This window comes from Phasianus colchicus, chromosome 6, assembly GCF_987193195.1.
Source record: "Phasianus colchicus chromosome 6, bPhaCol1.hap1.1, whole genome shotgun sequence".
Lineage (NCBI taxonomy): Eukaryota > Metazoa > Chordata > Aves > Galliformes > Phasianidae > Phasianus > Phasianus colchicus.
Window position 1 is genome coordinate 49447367 of NC_143441.1, and position 14015 is coordinate 49461381.

At 57.5% G+C, this 14015-nt stretch overlaps 2 protein-coding genes across 3 annotated transcripts; both read right to left on the bottom strand.

Moving 5' to 3' along the window:
• Positions 1-1518: 1518 nt before the first annotated feature.
• Positions 1519-3821, bottom strand: LOC116238265 (GTPase IMAP family member 6-like). 2 transcript variants are annotated; one of them, XM_031607837.2, is made up of 2 exons: positions 3481-3821; positions 1519-2954 (listed from the first exon to the last, which is right to left on the bottom strand). In XM_031607837.2, the coding sequence occupies exons 1-2, from the start codon at positions 3813-3815 to the stop codon at positions 2123-2125; spliced, it is 1167 nt and encodes a 388-aa protein (XP_031463697.2). In that variant the 5' UTR covers positions 3816-3821; the 3' UTR covers positions 1519-2122. The 2 variants fall into 2 exon arrangements, with proteins under 2 accessions (XP_031463697.2, XP_031463698.1); XM_031607838.2 differs by having other exon boundaries at positions 3600-3820.
• Positions 3822-4294: 473 nt separating this feature from the next.
• MYO1G (myosin IG) lies at positions 4295-13288 on the bottom strand. The gene is made up of 22 exons (XM_031607822.2): positions 13128-13288; positions 12443-12651; positions 12271-12364; positions 11881-12046; positions 11739-11792; positions 11172-11267; positions 10987-11103; positions 10221-10427; positions 10002-10147; positions 9177-9291; positions 8807-8977; positions 8660-8730; positions 7849-7923; positions 7564-7696; positions 6987-7153; positions 6709-6916; positions 5916-6139; positions 5688-5832; positions 5510-5614; positions 5319-5432; positions 4797-4951; positions 4295-4699 (listed from the first exon to the last, which is right to left on the bottom strand). Exons 1-22 carry the CDS (start codon positions 13220-13222, stop codon positions 4543-4545), a joined length of 3024 nt encoding a protein of 1007 aa, XP_031463682.2. The 5' UTR covers positions 13223-13288; the 3' UTR covers positions 4295-4542.
• Positions 13289-14015: the final 727 nt, after the last annotated feature.

The following is a 14015-nucleotide window of genomic DNA, read 5'->3' on the forward strand; positions in this document are numbered from 1 at the left end:
AAAAAAAAAATATGTGGTGTTACACTTCTCCTTTTTACAAAATGAAAGTTTTTCAATCCCACGTCAAAAAAGTTTTCAAGGAAATGTCGGCCAACTGATATTGAAAGAACCCAAACCAGCCAAACCAACCCAAAACAAATCTTTAAAGTCTTGTTAAACAATACACGACAATAAAACAGAGTCCACTTGGTCCAGAGCGGACCAAACATATCCTGTCTGTTTCAGTCAGTGGAATATTAGAAAGCTATCTTGATAAGGAGGTGTTCAGAGGTCAGCACATTCTTTCTGAAGAGTGCGTTCTTTGTGCATCACCATCAGCTCCCTCATGGCAGCCTGCAGCTCCTCGTTGGCTTCACAGCTCCTTGTTGGCCCCACAGCTCCCCAAAGGGATCAGAGGGACAGCACTGATCTCTGCTCTCTGTTAGCAGCTATAGGGCCCAAGGGAATGTCAGGGGAGGGTTGGGTGGGGGTGAGGACAGTGGGCATGGCACAGCTCCCCAGGGCACGGCCCTGAGCTGCTGGAGCTCAGGGAGTGGTGGGACATCACTCACAGTCACGGGGTTTGGACTCGGGTGGTGCTGTGTGCAGCCAGGATTGTGTCCCAATGGGTTCCTTTCAAGTCCGGACATTGTGTGATTCTCTGGAGAAGAGGGCTTGGATGTCCTGTCTGTGTGTGCTGGGGGGCACTGAGCAGTGCCCAGAGCCAGCACACACAGCAATGGGCACAACTGAAGTCACAGGAACTCCCAGGGAAAGGTCAGGAAGTTCTTTCCCATCTGTGCGGGTGAGCAAGCGCTGCACTGGCTGCCCATTGAGGATGTCTTCAACACCCAATGGGACACAGCCCTGGGCAGTGGATGCTGTGGGACTCCAATGGGCAGTGATGGAGTGGGCGATGCCAGAGGTACCCACAGCCCCAAGCATTGAGCAGTTTGAGGTCTGGGGGGTTGTAGAACTCTTCTCTCCCCCCGGATAAGGAAAACCATGAAGATCACACCAATGGCAAGGAAAATTATACCACCATTCTGGAGACCTGTTCTGTAAGACACAGAGCTGAAAACCTCCCTTCTTTCCCTGCCAGCTCTGTACAACCCCGTGTGATCCCCCACACAGGGTTCTGTTAAATGGGGCTTGGGGGGATGGGATGTACAGAGACTGCATACAGCCACAGAGTATGTGGTTGCTTTGGGGGATGGCAGAAGTGCAAGGGAAAGCTGCCCTTGGTGCAAGAGCCAATGCTATCTCTCCTTGTCGTTCTTAGTTTCGTTTTCTGCGCTTCTTGGAACCGAGTGCGTTTACAGGAAAAGCTTGTTTGTGGTACCTTTGGCCTCAACTGATATGTGCAGTTGGGGCAGGGCACTGCCTGGCTGGGGGCAGGGCTGAGCTGCAGCCCCCAGGCACCGCATAGCCCCTCCTGCTTCCTGCAGGCAGCTCAGCACCACCTCGCCATTCACCACCTCCATCTGCCAAGGTGGGGCAGGGAGAAGGTTGGAGTGGGAACAGGGTGAGAACTCTTGGTTTGGGATAAAGACAGTTTAATGGGTAAAGCAAAAGCCACATGCGCAAGCACAGCAAAACATGGAATGCATGGAGCACTTTCCATCAGCAGGCACTTGTTCAACCACCCCAGGAAAGCCAGGCTCATCATTTTGTTGTCTCATTTTGTTGTTGAAGACAAACGCCATTAGTCTCAACGTCCCCCTTCCTTCTTTGTTCCCCAGTTTTATCACCAAGCACGACACCATATGGAATAGGACATCCCTTTGGTCCGTCCCCTCAGCTCCCTGTGCACCCACAGCCCTCACCAGCAGGGCAGCATAGGGATGGGACAGCCCTGAGCTCTGTGTGAGCACCACTTGATGGCAGCCAGAACACTGGGCTGCTATCACCATGTGTTCCATCACAAATCCAGAATACAGCAATGCGTGAGCCTCAATGAAGAAAATTAACTCTCCCGCAGGCAGCAACATCTCTTTCCCTGGAGATGTTCAACACACAATGGGACACAGCCACGGGCAGTGGGTGGTGGGGGACCCCGAAGGGCAAGGGTGAAGCTGGTGACCTCCAGAGATGCCTGCAGCCCCAAGTGCTCTGTGATTCTGCCGTTTGGGAATTATGGGATTCATGGCTTCTGTCGGGAAAGGAAAATTGAGAGAACCACAGCCACGAGAATGACACCCCCCCCAACAACCATGAGACATTTCCAGTATTTCCTGCAGCAGGTCTGGTCTCTCCTTTTCCTAGCTTCTTTGTACCTCTTCACATGATACTTCACCTTCTCTTCCATTAAATAGGGATCCATGTACATCTCATTGCTGTAGTACTTGCCCTGATTCTCCTGCACCATTTGCTGGATCTTCTCCATCAGCTGCTGGACCTGCTGGTCCCGCTCAGCCCCTCTGGCCCAGTTGTTGATGCTGCAGTATCTGTACCCACAGCTCTGGATCACATCACACAGAGCTTTGTTAGTAGTGTATTTCACGTAGTTATCCAGGGACCCCGACACCAGCTCTTCTCCTCGGGTGAACACAACAATCGTGTATCTGAGCACGTCGAATCCAAAGACGTCCTGCACGCTCTGCACGGCCTCCTGGTCCTCCTGGGTGAAACGGCCCAGCTGGGTGACCAGCAGCACTGCGTGGGGACCCGGGGAGGACAGCTTGATGCAGTGCAAGATTTCTTTGTGCACCTGAGCGTTGTCATCCCACAAATAGAAGATGTCGGCCGTGTCGATCACCGTGATGTCTTGGCCGTTCCAGTGCCCGTCTGCCTTCTGGCAGCTCAGCGTCACCGGCTCGGTGGCCAGCTTGGACTCGAAGGCACATCGCCCCAGAAGGGTGTTCCCTGTAGCACTTCGTCCCCCCCCAGTCTTCCCAACCAGGAGCAGCCGCATCGCTGAGTCCTCCTCGTTGTCCCTGGGCAGCATGGGAACACGCTGGGTGGATGTGGTTACACTGCGGGGACAAAAGCAGGGGCACGGGGCTCCAGTTAGGCAGTGGGGAAGTGGTGTGGTGACAGGAACTCATAACGGTGACATGAGTGCGGTTGGGGCCCAGGTTGGGGCTGAATGTGGGACTGGGGGCTCCCCATGAGAGCGCCGACAGATGGGGTCTGTGCTGTGCCCGTGTGGGCATGAGGGTTGGGGAGGGGGCATAGGGGAAAATAGAGAGAGGAAAAGGGAGACGGGGAAAAGGAAGAGGAAATGGGGAGGGGGGAATTGGGGAAATGAAGGGAAGAGTAATGGGGAAAATTGAAGGAGGGAAAAACAGAAAAGGGGAAAGTGGAAATGCAGAGGGCACAAGAGGAAAAGGGAGAAGGGAAGAGTGATAAATAGGGGGAGGAGAAAAAGGAAGAGGGAGAAATGGGGTTAAAGTGGAAAAGGGGGAGAGTGGACACTGGGGAAATGTGTCCCAGTGGGGACAAGGGGACAAGGTGACAAGGGGCAGAGCAGCAGTCCTCCTTCACCAGGTTCCCAGGTACCTGCAGCTCCTTCCCAGCTGCAGTTTCCAGCAGCTCTGGAACAGGGTGTGCAAAGTTGGGGGCCTCCCACCAGAGCTGCACAAGCTGGATCTCACCCCGTAGGTGCTGCTCCCCTTTACCTGGACGTGCACCGTGTATGCTTCAGCTGCAGGAGTGTCGAAGGAGCACGGCTTGTCAGTCAGCAGCACCCTGCAGCCCTGCTGGGTGCACATCTGTGTCAGCTCCTGCAGCACTGGGTGTGACTTCAACACCTCCTGCCCCGGAACACAGTTCCGTGTCACACTCCCCCCAGCAAGCACAGCTGCAGCTCTTCCTGCTGTGTTCAACTGAATCATAGAATGAGCTGGGTTGGAAGGGAGCTCAAAGATCATCTAGCTCCACCTGCTGCTGTGCACTGGTTGCCACCCACTGGAGCAGGGCCTCATCTGTGGCCTTGAACACCCCCAAGGATGGGGTACCCACACTTCTCTGGGCAGCACTGTCAGGACCTCACTGCCCTTTGTGTGAAAAATTTCCCCAGTATCTGACTTAAATCTCTCCTCTTTCAGTAGATCACACTCCACCTCCATCCACACCATCCCCACAACCTTCCCACTCCATCCCATCTGTATCCATACCCCACTCCATCTGCGATCCCTTCCCATCCATTCCTGTGCTCCTGCAGCCAGTTTTAGCCTCTGCCTTGGGCTATCACAGCCCTTAGCTGGGGGCAGAGTTCCAGGGTACCCCAACCCCACAGGGGGACCGAAGGGACATGGCCACACTTGGAGAGGCTGCAGGGTGCTGAGTAGGAAGGGGACACGACATGCTGCCAGACATTGCCACCAGCTCTTTATTCTCAGTGCACACAAAGGTTTCAGCATTACCTTGGAAGGGAGATGGGGGGATGCAGGGCTGGGGGTGATGCCAGCCCTGGGGCTGCTGTGGGGCTGCAGTGGATTCACCCAGGCAGAGTCCTGGGCAGACCCAGAGGGGCAGAGCATGGGGCAGGGATGCAGGACACAGCTGTCCCCTGTCACCACAGCACTAGTGGCAGCAGCTGGGGACACGATGTCCACCCCCTCAGCTCCCAGGCCAGTAGAGCACAAAACCATCGCGACTCTTGCGGAAATCGGGAGCAGCCACATCAGGCTGAGTTTCCACAGTCAGCAATCTCTTGCGCCCACGCAGGCTCAGCTGGATGCGGTCAGAGACATGGACCTGCAGCTCCCGCTTGGTCCTGCAAGAACACAGCTTCAGCACGGGGCTGTGGTCACCCTGGGGGGCTGCACTGCCCCCGCTGGGTGCCCCTTGGGGTAGGACTCAGCCCCACTCACGCTCGGCAGTGCTCCAGCAGGACGCCCACCAGCTCGCCCACCCGCTCGTCCCCCCGAGGTTGTGTCTTGTGCAGGCAGACGGCCAGGTCATCGTGGTTCTGCGTGTGGAAGACCACCAGCTGCGCCCGGCAGCTCGTCACACTCAGCCCTGTCACCTGCAAGGGTCACAAGGGGGTGTCACAGTGTGGGGACACTGAGACAACTCCATCCCAGGGAGCTTTGCTGTGCCAACGCAGGCAGCTCTACAGCACGGACATGGGGATGATGGAAGAGTCTTCATGCTGGAGAGGGGCAACTAGGCCTCATGGCATGGACATTGAGACCACCAAGGGTTCTTCACACTGGACAGGGGCAGCTAGACCCAATTGCATGACCATGGGGAGCACCCAAGGGTCTTCATGCTGGACAGGGGCAGCTAGGTCTTGTTGGGTGGTGATGGGGAGCATGGAGGGGGTTTCCTGTTGGGTCACCAGCTCTCCAGGCAGGTCACCCCTGCTGCCACGTGCGTGTGGGGCCACTGACCATGCTGAGCGGCACCTCCCGCATCACTCGGTACTGCTTCCGGGGCTCCAACTTGTAGAGGTGCTGGTCAGTGATCAGGATGGCACGGTCCCGGCTCTTGTTGAAGCGGTTGATCTGTAGGGCAGAGCTGAGTGAAGAGGCAGAGCCAGGGGATGCCAATGGAGACAAACCGGCAGTGCCAAGACCCTCACCTTGCGGACATGGCTGGAAAAGAGGACAGTGCCAAAGTGCACCTTGTCACGTAGAGCCTGCACGTGGCGGGCGAAGGGCAGCGCCAAGCCTGGGTTCTCGCTGGCCTGCAGAGAGCATGGGGTGAGATGGGAGCACTGAAGGGGGCTTGGGGTCCTGCCATCAGCTCCGTGCCCTTACCGAGGACAGGTAGTCGCGCACCCAGCCCCGCTGGCACCCCCAGTCCTTCCGCAGCCCATGCAGAACCCCCATGGCGGCCACCTTGGCCCGTATCTGCGCCATGTCGGAGGGAGGGATGTTCTTGACAATCTGCCGCGCTCGCCACCTGCGGGATGAGGGCATGAGGCATTTGGGTATCACTGCTATCATGGGTCCCATGGGCTGGTGACTCCCTGGCTGTGCTCACACCTGCGGAAGAGCTGCTGGCTGTTCTCCTGGAAGCGGCCCAGCACAGCCGGTGGCTCTGGCCATGCCAGGCTCTTGCCAAAGTCGGGCATGGAGCGCACGCCCTGGAAGCGCCGTATCAGCTCCAGCAGGTATGCCTTCACCTTGTGCCGCTTGTAGTAGCCCATGATGGCGTAGGCGGCACGCAGGTACCGGCACCTTCGCCGGGCCAGGGCTCCACGCCAAGCCTGCAAGACACCAGCAGTCATACGGCCCCCAAAATGCTGACCCTGCCTCAAAATGTGCTTGTGGGACTGGCTGTGTGTCCCACTCCCTCCATATCCTGCTCCACACCCTGCTCTGGGCTCATGCCCAGATCTGAAGAAACGTCCCAAATGGTGCCCTGGGTTCAAACTCTGCACCCATGTTGTCACACCCATGCTATGCTCCATGCCACCCTCATGTCACATTCCATACCATGTTCTATGTCAGTTCCATGCCATACCCCACATCAAACTCCATGTCACCCCCATACCATGACCCAAGACCCCTATGTCACATCCAAGCGATGCCCCAACAGACCCCCATATAACCCCCATGTCACTGCCACACCATCCTCATGTCACCCCTATGCCATGTCCCTGGCAATGCTTTGCCAATGCCATGCCCGTGCTCTGCACCATGCTATGCCCCATTGTGTTGCCCCATTCCCAGCTTTATGCCAGTTCCCACACCACGCCCACAGCACCCTGCTGCCCCACTCTCCTCTACTGAGCTCCGTCACAGCCTGGTTGGGGCTGAAACCTACAGCACCCACCTTTTGCAGCAGCAGGACAATAATGGGGATGAGCTGTGCCCGCTCCTGCTCAAGGCAGAAGAGAGTGCGGGGCGTGCGGATGAAGACTTTGGTGTGTCCATAAGCCACATCATCCTGGAAGCCATGCTGCTCCATAAGGGTCTGCGTGGCCTCATGGTCAGTGGCCATCAGATGGTTGGGCCATGTGTATTCACACGTCATCTTGTACCTGGAGACAGCAAGAGCCAACACAATGGGGTGCAAAGGCTGGGGAATCATCGGGGATCCTGAGGCCGTACCTCTGCAGGAAGCGGTCGTAGGGCTGGCGGTAGGCGAAGCCGGCACGGCGCACACGCACGTTCTCTAACAGCCCCAGATAGGCAACCTGGTGCCGGCACCGCTCCTCGTCAAACAGCACTGGAGACTTCTGGTCATTAGGCTTGATGCAGCGCACGTAGTATGGCTCCTGTGGGCACGCAGTAGGGATGTCAATGTGGGGACACATGGTGGCCCCATCGAGTGGTCCCAATCCTACAAGTGTCCTGGGCTGAGGACTCCTGGGGCTTGGAGTGCACTAGGCATCTCTGGCATGGGGATGGGGCAATTTGGTGGCTTGGGGATAAAGCCACGTGGCTCATGGACAAACCTGCATGGCTTTGGGACATGCTCAACTGGCTTGGGGACCAACAAGACTGGCATGGAGACATGTCTAGCTAGCATAGGGACATCTCTGCTGCATGAGGACATGCCTGACCAGCTTGGGGACATACATGGCCAGTTAAGGAGCAAGCCTATTTGGCTTGGGAACATATCTCGTAAATACTGGGTCACACCGAGATGGTTTGGGGACATGCAGGACTGCCCTAGGGTCTGTACCTTGGAGGCAAGGTTTTCCACCAGGGCCACAATGGAGTTCTTGAAGAGCGTGGCGGCGGTCAGTGGGCGCTTGGTGACCTCGGTGATGCTCTGCTCACCATCGGGCCACATGGCATGCAGCACAGGGTCCGTGCTGGGGACAGAGCTGGTGTGAGGCTGGAAGTGCTGGGCACTGCCCCACTTCCCCACTGCCCCAAGTTTTGCCACCCCATACCCCATAGCAGTGTCTCCCTGGCCATGCCCTCGGGCCCCCCGCTGTGTTCCCTGTCCCTGGATGTTCCCAACCTGTTGTAGAGGAGCCGTTTGAAGTCCTGGAATAGTGTATCCTTGTTCTTGTCCAGGAAACCCTCCACGGAGTACCTGAAGTGGGGAAACATCTTGCTGGGGGCTCCTCCAGCTACCATTTGGTGCTGGGGGACAGGTTTTGGCACGGAGGCTGATGGAGGCATCAGTGCCATGCCCCTGGCTGTCTCCACAGAATTGATTTGTTCTGTGGACCCCATGACCCCATATGGATATCCATAGCTCCTGATGGGCGCTCATATCCCCATGGCCCCAAACGATTTCCCCATAGACCCTCATGGTCCTCAAAGTTCTGTGGTCCATTACAACCCCAAACAGCCTCCTCCAGTTCCTCATGAACCCCCACAGCCCCATGGCTTCCCCATGCTCCCATAATGCTCCCCATTGTTCTCCAAGGTGCAGTGGTCAATCATACACAAGCTAAGACCCTTCACAGTTTTCCAAGGCCTCATAGTTAACCACAGACTCCCATAGACTTCCAAATAACACTATTACCCCTGGCCATCCCAGATGGTCCCCCGTGCTTGCCTAAAGTTCTCCATGGTCCCAAGGCCACCCATGGATGCCCATAGTCCCCACTCACACTCCTAAAGGTCTAAATGACATCATCATCTCAGTACACCCCCACAGTTCCCAATGGTCCTCCATGGACACATGGTCAACCATAGACCCGAAAAAGACCCCTTACAGCATCATGTCCTCCATGATCCCAAATAGTCCCTCACGTCCTTCCTAAGTCCTCTATGGCCATAAGACCCCCTATGTTTTCCCATGGCTCCCCATGGCTCCTCACGTGACATCTCCGGCGTAGTGCTTGATGCGGAAGTCACGGTCAAACTCCATGGTCTTGTCAGTGGGGCAGAGCTGGGGAGCAGAGGATGTCAGGCCCAGCTCCTGGCACTGCCCCCACCTCAATCCCCATTGTTGTCCCAGAAATCACCTTGCGGCTGCTGTAGTGTGGGTGATGGCCCAGGCGGGCATCCATGTTGGCCAGGAAGAGGGCATCGGTGACGGTCCCCACAGCCAAGCAGGCCTCATCCAGCAGCGCCAGGATGCCACGGTGCGGCTGCTCCACCAGCTCCACGATAGGCTCGTTGCTGAAGTACTCAATCTAGGAGGGCAGGAGGCACCCCAGGTTGCCCCCCATGCACCCTCATTTGCCCCCTGGCACCTCAAATTTCACCCTGCCAGAAGGTGTTCCCCATGTCCCCTTGTGTTTCCTATGTGCCCCTCATGCTGTGTCAGGTGATGACACCTGTGTCCCCCCAGGTCCCTCCCATGTCTTTGCCGTATCCCCATTTCCTCCTCACGTTCTGCCAGGTGATGCCCTCGCGCTGGTACTCCGCCTGTTCCTGCCTCAGGATGAGCTCGATGAAAAGCTGCTGCAGCTTCTCGTTGCAGTAGTTGATGCAGAACTGTTCAAAGCTGGGGCCAGGGTTCAGGTTGGCCACTGTCACCTGGCCCCACACCATGCTCCCTGGCCACCATGCCACTCTGGTCCCATCTTTCCATATGTGCTTCTCACATCATCCCCTCCAGTTGTGCCTCCCAAGCCTTGTCCCCTCCATGTGTCACTCCTGAATCCCATCCCCTCTATATTTCCTTCCCAAGCCATCTCCTTGTGTCTCTCCCAGGTGTCCCTCTCTCTTCCCCACGTCTTTTCTATCCCCAATCCCTTCCACACATCCCTTCCAAGCTCTGTCCCATCCACATGTCCCCATCCCTGTCACATGTCCTTCCCATCCACATCTTCCATATGTCCCTCCCAAACTCTGTTCCTTCCATATGTCCCTCCCAGGTGTCCCCGTCTTCTCCACTTGTTCCTCTTGGATCCCATCTTGTCCCCTCCATGGGTCTCTCCTGAGTCCCATCCCTTCTATGCATCCTTCCCAAACCATCTCCTCCATGTGTTACTCCTATGCCCTGTCCCCTCCACATGCCCATCCCAGGTGTCCCCTTGTCTCAACCACATCCAACCCATCCCCAGTCCTCTCACGTCCCCTCCAAGTCTCATCTCCATGTGCCTTTCCCATCCCGTATCTTCTTTACATATACATTCCATCCTACCACCTGTACCTCCATCCCCATCACGTGTCCCCATTCCCCATCCCCTTCCAGCGTGGGGCCCGTGTCACCTGTTGGTATCAAAGATCTCGAAGCCATAGATGTCAAGGACTCCAATGACGGTGCTCTTGCCATGCTGCCGGACATCGTAGCCACGTGCGGTGATGCTGGCATTGATGCGCCCTACAATCCATCCAAAGAGCCGCTCATAGATGGCCTGGGGACAGGGGAACCATGGTCACCTCGGGGACATGGTGTGGGATGGTGGGACTCCGTTGCCTTCTCCTCACCTTGGCACAGGCATCCCTGCCATAGGCGGCCTCGGTGGGGCTGTGACCCTTTGTGATGAGCTCCCCACCTCCCGTGGCCACAGTGCGGGCCAGCAGTGCCTGGCGGAGCTGCTCCGGTGTTGTTCCTGTCAGCTGGGCCAGCACAGCCAGCTGCTCCACTGCCTCCAGCACTGCCACCTCACCGTCTGCCACGAACTGCACGTTGCCCTGGGGACATCGTAGTGATTGCAGGGGATGGGGATGGCACCGTGCCTTACGACAGGGGATGGATCAGCAGCCCTGCTATGGGTTGGGGTCCCAAATCACACTCAAGGTGTCCTGGCATTGCTTTGGGTGGGCTCAGACATATGGGGTCATACTGGTTTGCTTTGAGCCGTACTAGTTTGCATTGGGCTGTGCTGGGCCGTGATGAATTGTGTTGAGTTGTGCTGCTTCACCACCAGGTTATATTGGCTTTTACTGGGCTGTACTGGTTTGCTTTGGGCTGTGCTGCAGTGTATGGGGCTGTACTGGCTTCTGTGGGGCTACTAGTGCTGGGTTGCATGGAACCATACTGGTGCCCAGAGCTATACTGGTCTGCCTGTGGTAATACTGGTGGAGCCATACTGGATTATGTGGTGCCATATTGGCCTGCGTGGAGCCATACTGGTCTGCATGGGAACATATTGGTGGGGCCATATTGGTGTGGCTGGGGCTGTTCAGGTCTGCCTATGGCCATACTGGTGGGGTCATACTGGTGCCCATGAGGCTTCCGTGGAACTCTCACCAGGTGCAGAATGGCCGCCAGGATGCGTTGCACGGCGCCCACTTCCTCTGGGGTGAAGCCAATGACTGCCATCGCCTCCTCCACCGCCCGGTAGCCACGCGCATCATCACTGTCAGCCTGGGGGAGGCAGGTGAGGGACGGGACCCCCAGAACCCCCACCCCCCAGCCATCCCTGCCCCACTCACACTGCCCTGGGTGCCCTGTTGGGTGTAGCAGTACGCACTGGGATCCCGCTGGAGGTGCAGTGAGGCCAGCAGTGTCTCGGGGGCTCCCAGAAGCAGCTATGGAACAGGGGGATGTCAGCACCCTGCCCTGGGCACCAGGACTCCTTGTTCCATATCAGCTGGCCAAGTGTCCCCTGGAACATCCCAACCTACCCCATTTGGTTGCCATTCTGTACTTTGTCCCACCCCATCCCATTCACTCTCATCCCATCCATCATGTCCCATCCCATAGATTCCACACATCCTGTTCCCAACCCATCCATCCCCTCTTATCCTACCTATCCCAACCCATCACACCCTATCCCACCCCATTGCAACTTATCCCATCCCATCCCAACACATCCCATTTCCATCCCATCCCAACATAAGAGACCCCAATCCATCGCATCTCATCACAACACATCCCATCCCAATCCACTGCATCCCATTCCATCATATTCCATCCCATCACAACCCATCCCATTCTACTGCAATCCATCCCATTCCATCCCACCCCACTGCAACCCATCCCATACCACCCCTGCCCACCTGGTAGAAGGAGTGGAAGTTCCTCTCTCCTGGCTGCTGCTGGAGGACTCGGGACTGGAAGAGGTGGCAGTGGGTGGGTGTCAGGCAGTGCCATGGGCCAGCCCCCACGCAGCAATGCCCTCACACCCCACGCCCCCTGTACCTTCTCCAGGAGGTAATTGTAGATGTGGCCACCGGTGGGGTCTCCCTTGAAGTCAAAGTTGATGTCCATGTACTTGCCGAAGCGGCTTGAGTTGTCATTGCGGTTGGTCTTGGCGTTGCCAAAGGCCTCCAGGACGCAGTTGGACTTCAACAGCACATTCTTCACCCTGCCCAGCACAGCATGGTGTGCCATGGCATGAAGGTATGCCATGGCATGAATGTGTGGCACAGCACAGCGCAGCACCCCAGCTCTGAAGTCAATGGATGTGGGACGCAACACCTCTATGTCCATGTCCCCAGATCATCCCCTATGGGCAAGATGCCCCCCCAGAGCCACCCCGAATGACAGATCTGTGCCCAACCACCCAATTCTCCATTGGGTTGGACCCACCTCTCCACCTCAGCGCGCTGCGTTGGATTGGTGATGGCTGCGATGTACTGCATGATGTACTTGCTGGCCTCCGTCTTGCCAGCCCCGCTCTCACCTGGCAGAAGCAGGAAGTGGGCAAGGTGTGCACCCACTGGCACTCTGCTTCCAGGGGTGCCCTTCACTTGTCCCCTACCTGAGATGACGATGCAGGTATCCTTGGCACGGCGCTTCATGGCCTTGTAGGCAGCATCAGCCAATGCAAAGAGGTGCGGCGGGCGCTCGTAGAGCTCACGGCCCCGGTACTGCTCCACCGCAGAGGGGCCGTACAGCTCCAGAGCCCGGTATGGGTTCACGGCCACCACCACCTCCCCGATGTAGGTGTAGATACGGCCCTTTGAGAACCTGCACACAGGGGTGGCAGTGGGATAAGGTGTATCTTCGTGCTTCAAGCTGTGGGGCTATAGAGGGCACAAGGAGAGCAGCTCTTCCTGTAGGCAGCACCCATGGGTGCAAGCAGGAAGTGCAGGGCACCAGGGTGGCACATGCACCAGGACAGACAGACACACACATGCACACTGTTGTGCACAGTCATGCACACACAACCCCCATGCCCACCCAGTCACCCCCCACACAGCTCCAGGGCAGTGCCTCCCTTTCCCTCAGCCAGCAGCAGGGTGCTGCCCAGCACAGACATTTCCTTTTGGGTCAGGGTTTGCACCCCAGGACCATTCCCTGACCTACACAAAGGATTTAGTGTCCCCAGGGCTGGTGGTATCCCTGTCACCATGATGCTGAGCACTGCATCCTGGCTGCACCACCCCGCCCTGGCCTCGCCCATCCCGACCTCACCCATCCTGCCTCGCCCTGCAACCCCATACCGCAGGCGCAGGTTCTCCATGAAGTGCTCCATGGTGACCTCATCCAGCAGGACGAAGTCAGCCTTGCCGAACTCAGGGCCCTCCAGCTCCGCCATGCTGCGCCCACCACCCACAGGCACCCACTTCCCCCCTCCGTGCTGCTTCCTGCACCTCTGCCCGCCCAAGCAGCGGCGCAGGCGCGTGGGACGCGGGGCCCAGCCCTACTGTCACCTCCCATGGGGAACAGCACGGTGGTGACAGAGTAGGAGACACACAGAAGGGCAGGGTGGGGATTTGTCCCCATGCTCCAAAGCACTTAAGCACCAGACCTACGGAGGAGGGTCTGCACCTCCATGTGCCCACAGTGAGATCCAACCATTGGATTCATCCACGGGTGCATGGCACACGAGCCAGGGACACACACAGCGCTGTGCTTGCAGCAGTGTTACAGTCATTCTGGCGCCCGGATGCATCCGGCCCCACACCGCAGCACCCTGAAAGCTGCAAGTCTGTGGGTCGGCGCCTCCACCCACACAGCGGCAGATGAGACAGTATAGTGACAGTTGTGACAGCCACTGTGTGCACCAAACATGGTGCTGCTCAGGATGAGGAGCATGGTGCAGCCAGGGTGAACTGCTGACACCACGCCCTGAGCAGAGAGCCCAGTAAGGACCAGAGCTCATGGGTGGAGCCCAGGGCAGGTCCTCTGAGGACATATCCCTGCCTCACTGGCACCAAATCCCAATGTCCTCTCCATGGGATGCACCTTTCCCACCACCAGCCCTCAAGGCACAGCACTGCGGTGCTGAGGGGCTCACAGAAACCCCATGAGGTGCAGCAGCACAGATGCTTGGGGACAGCCTCAAGCCCATGTTTCCCTACCCAGGAGGAACAAAAGGAGCCTACAGC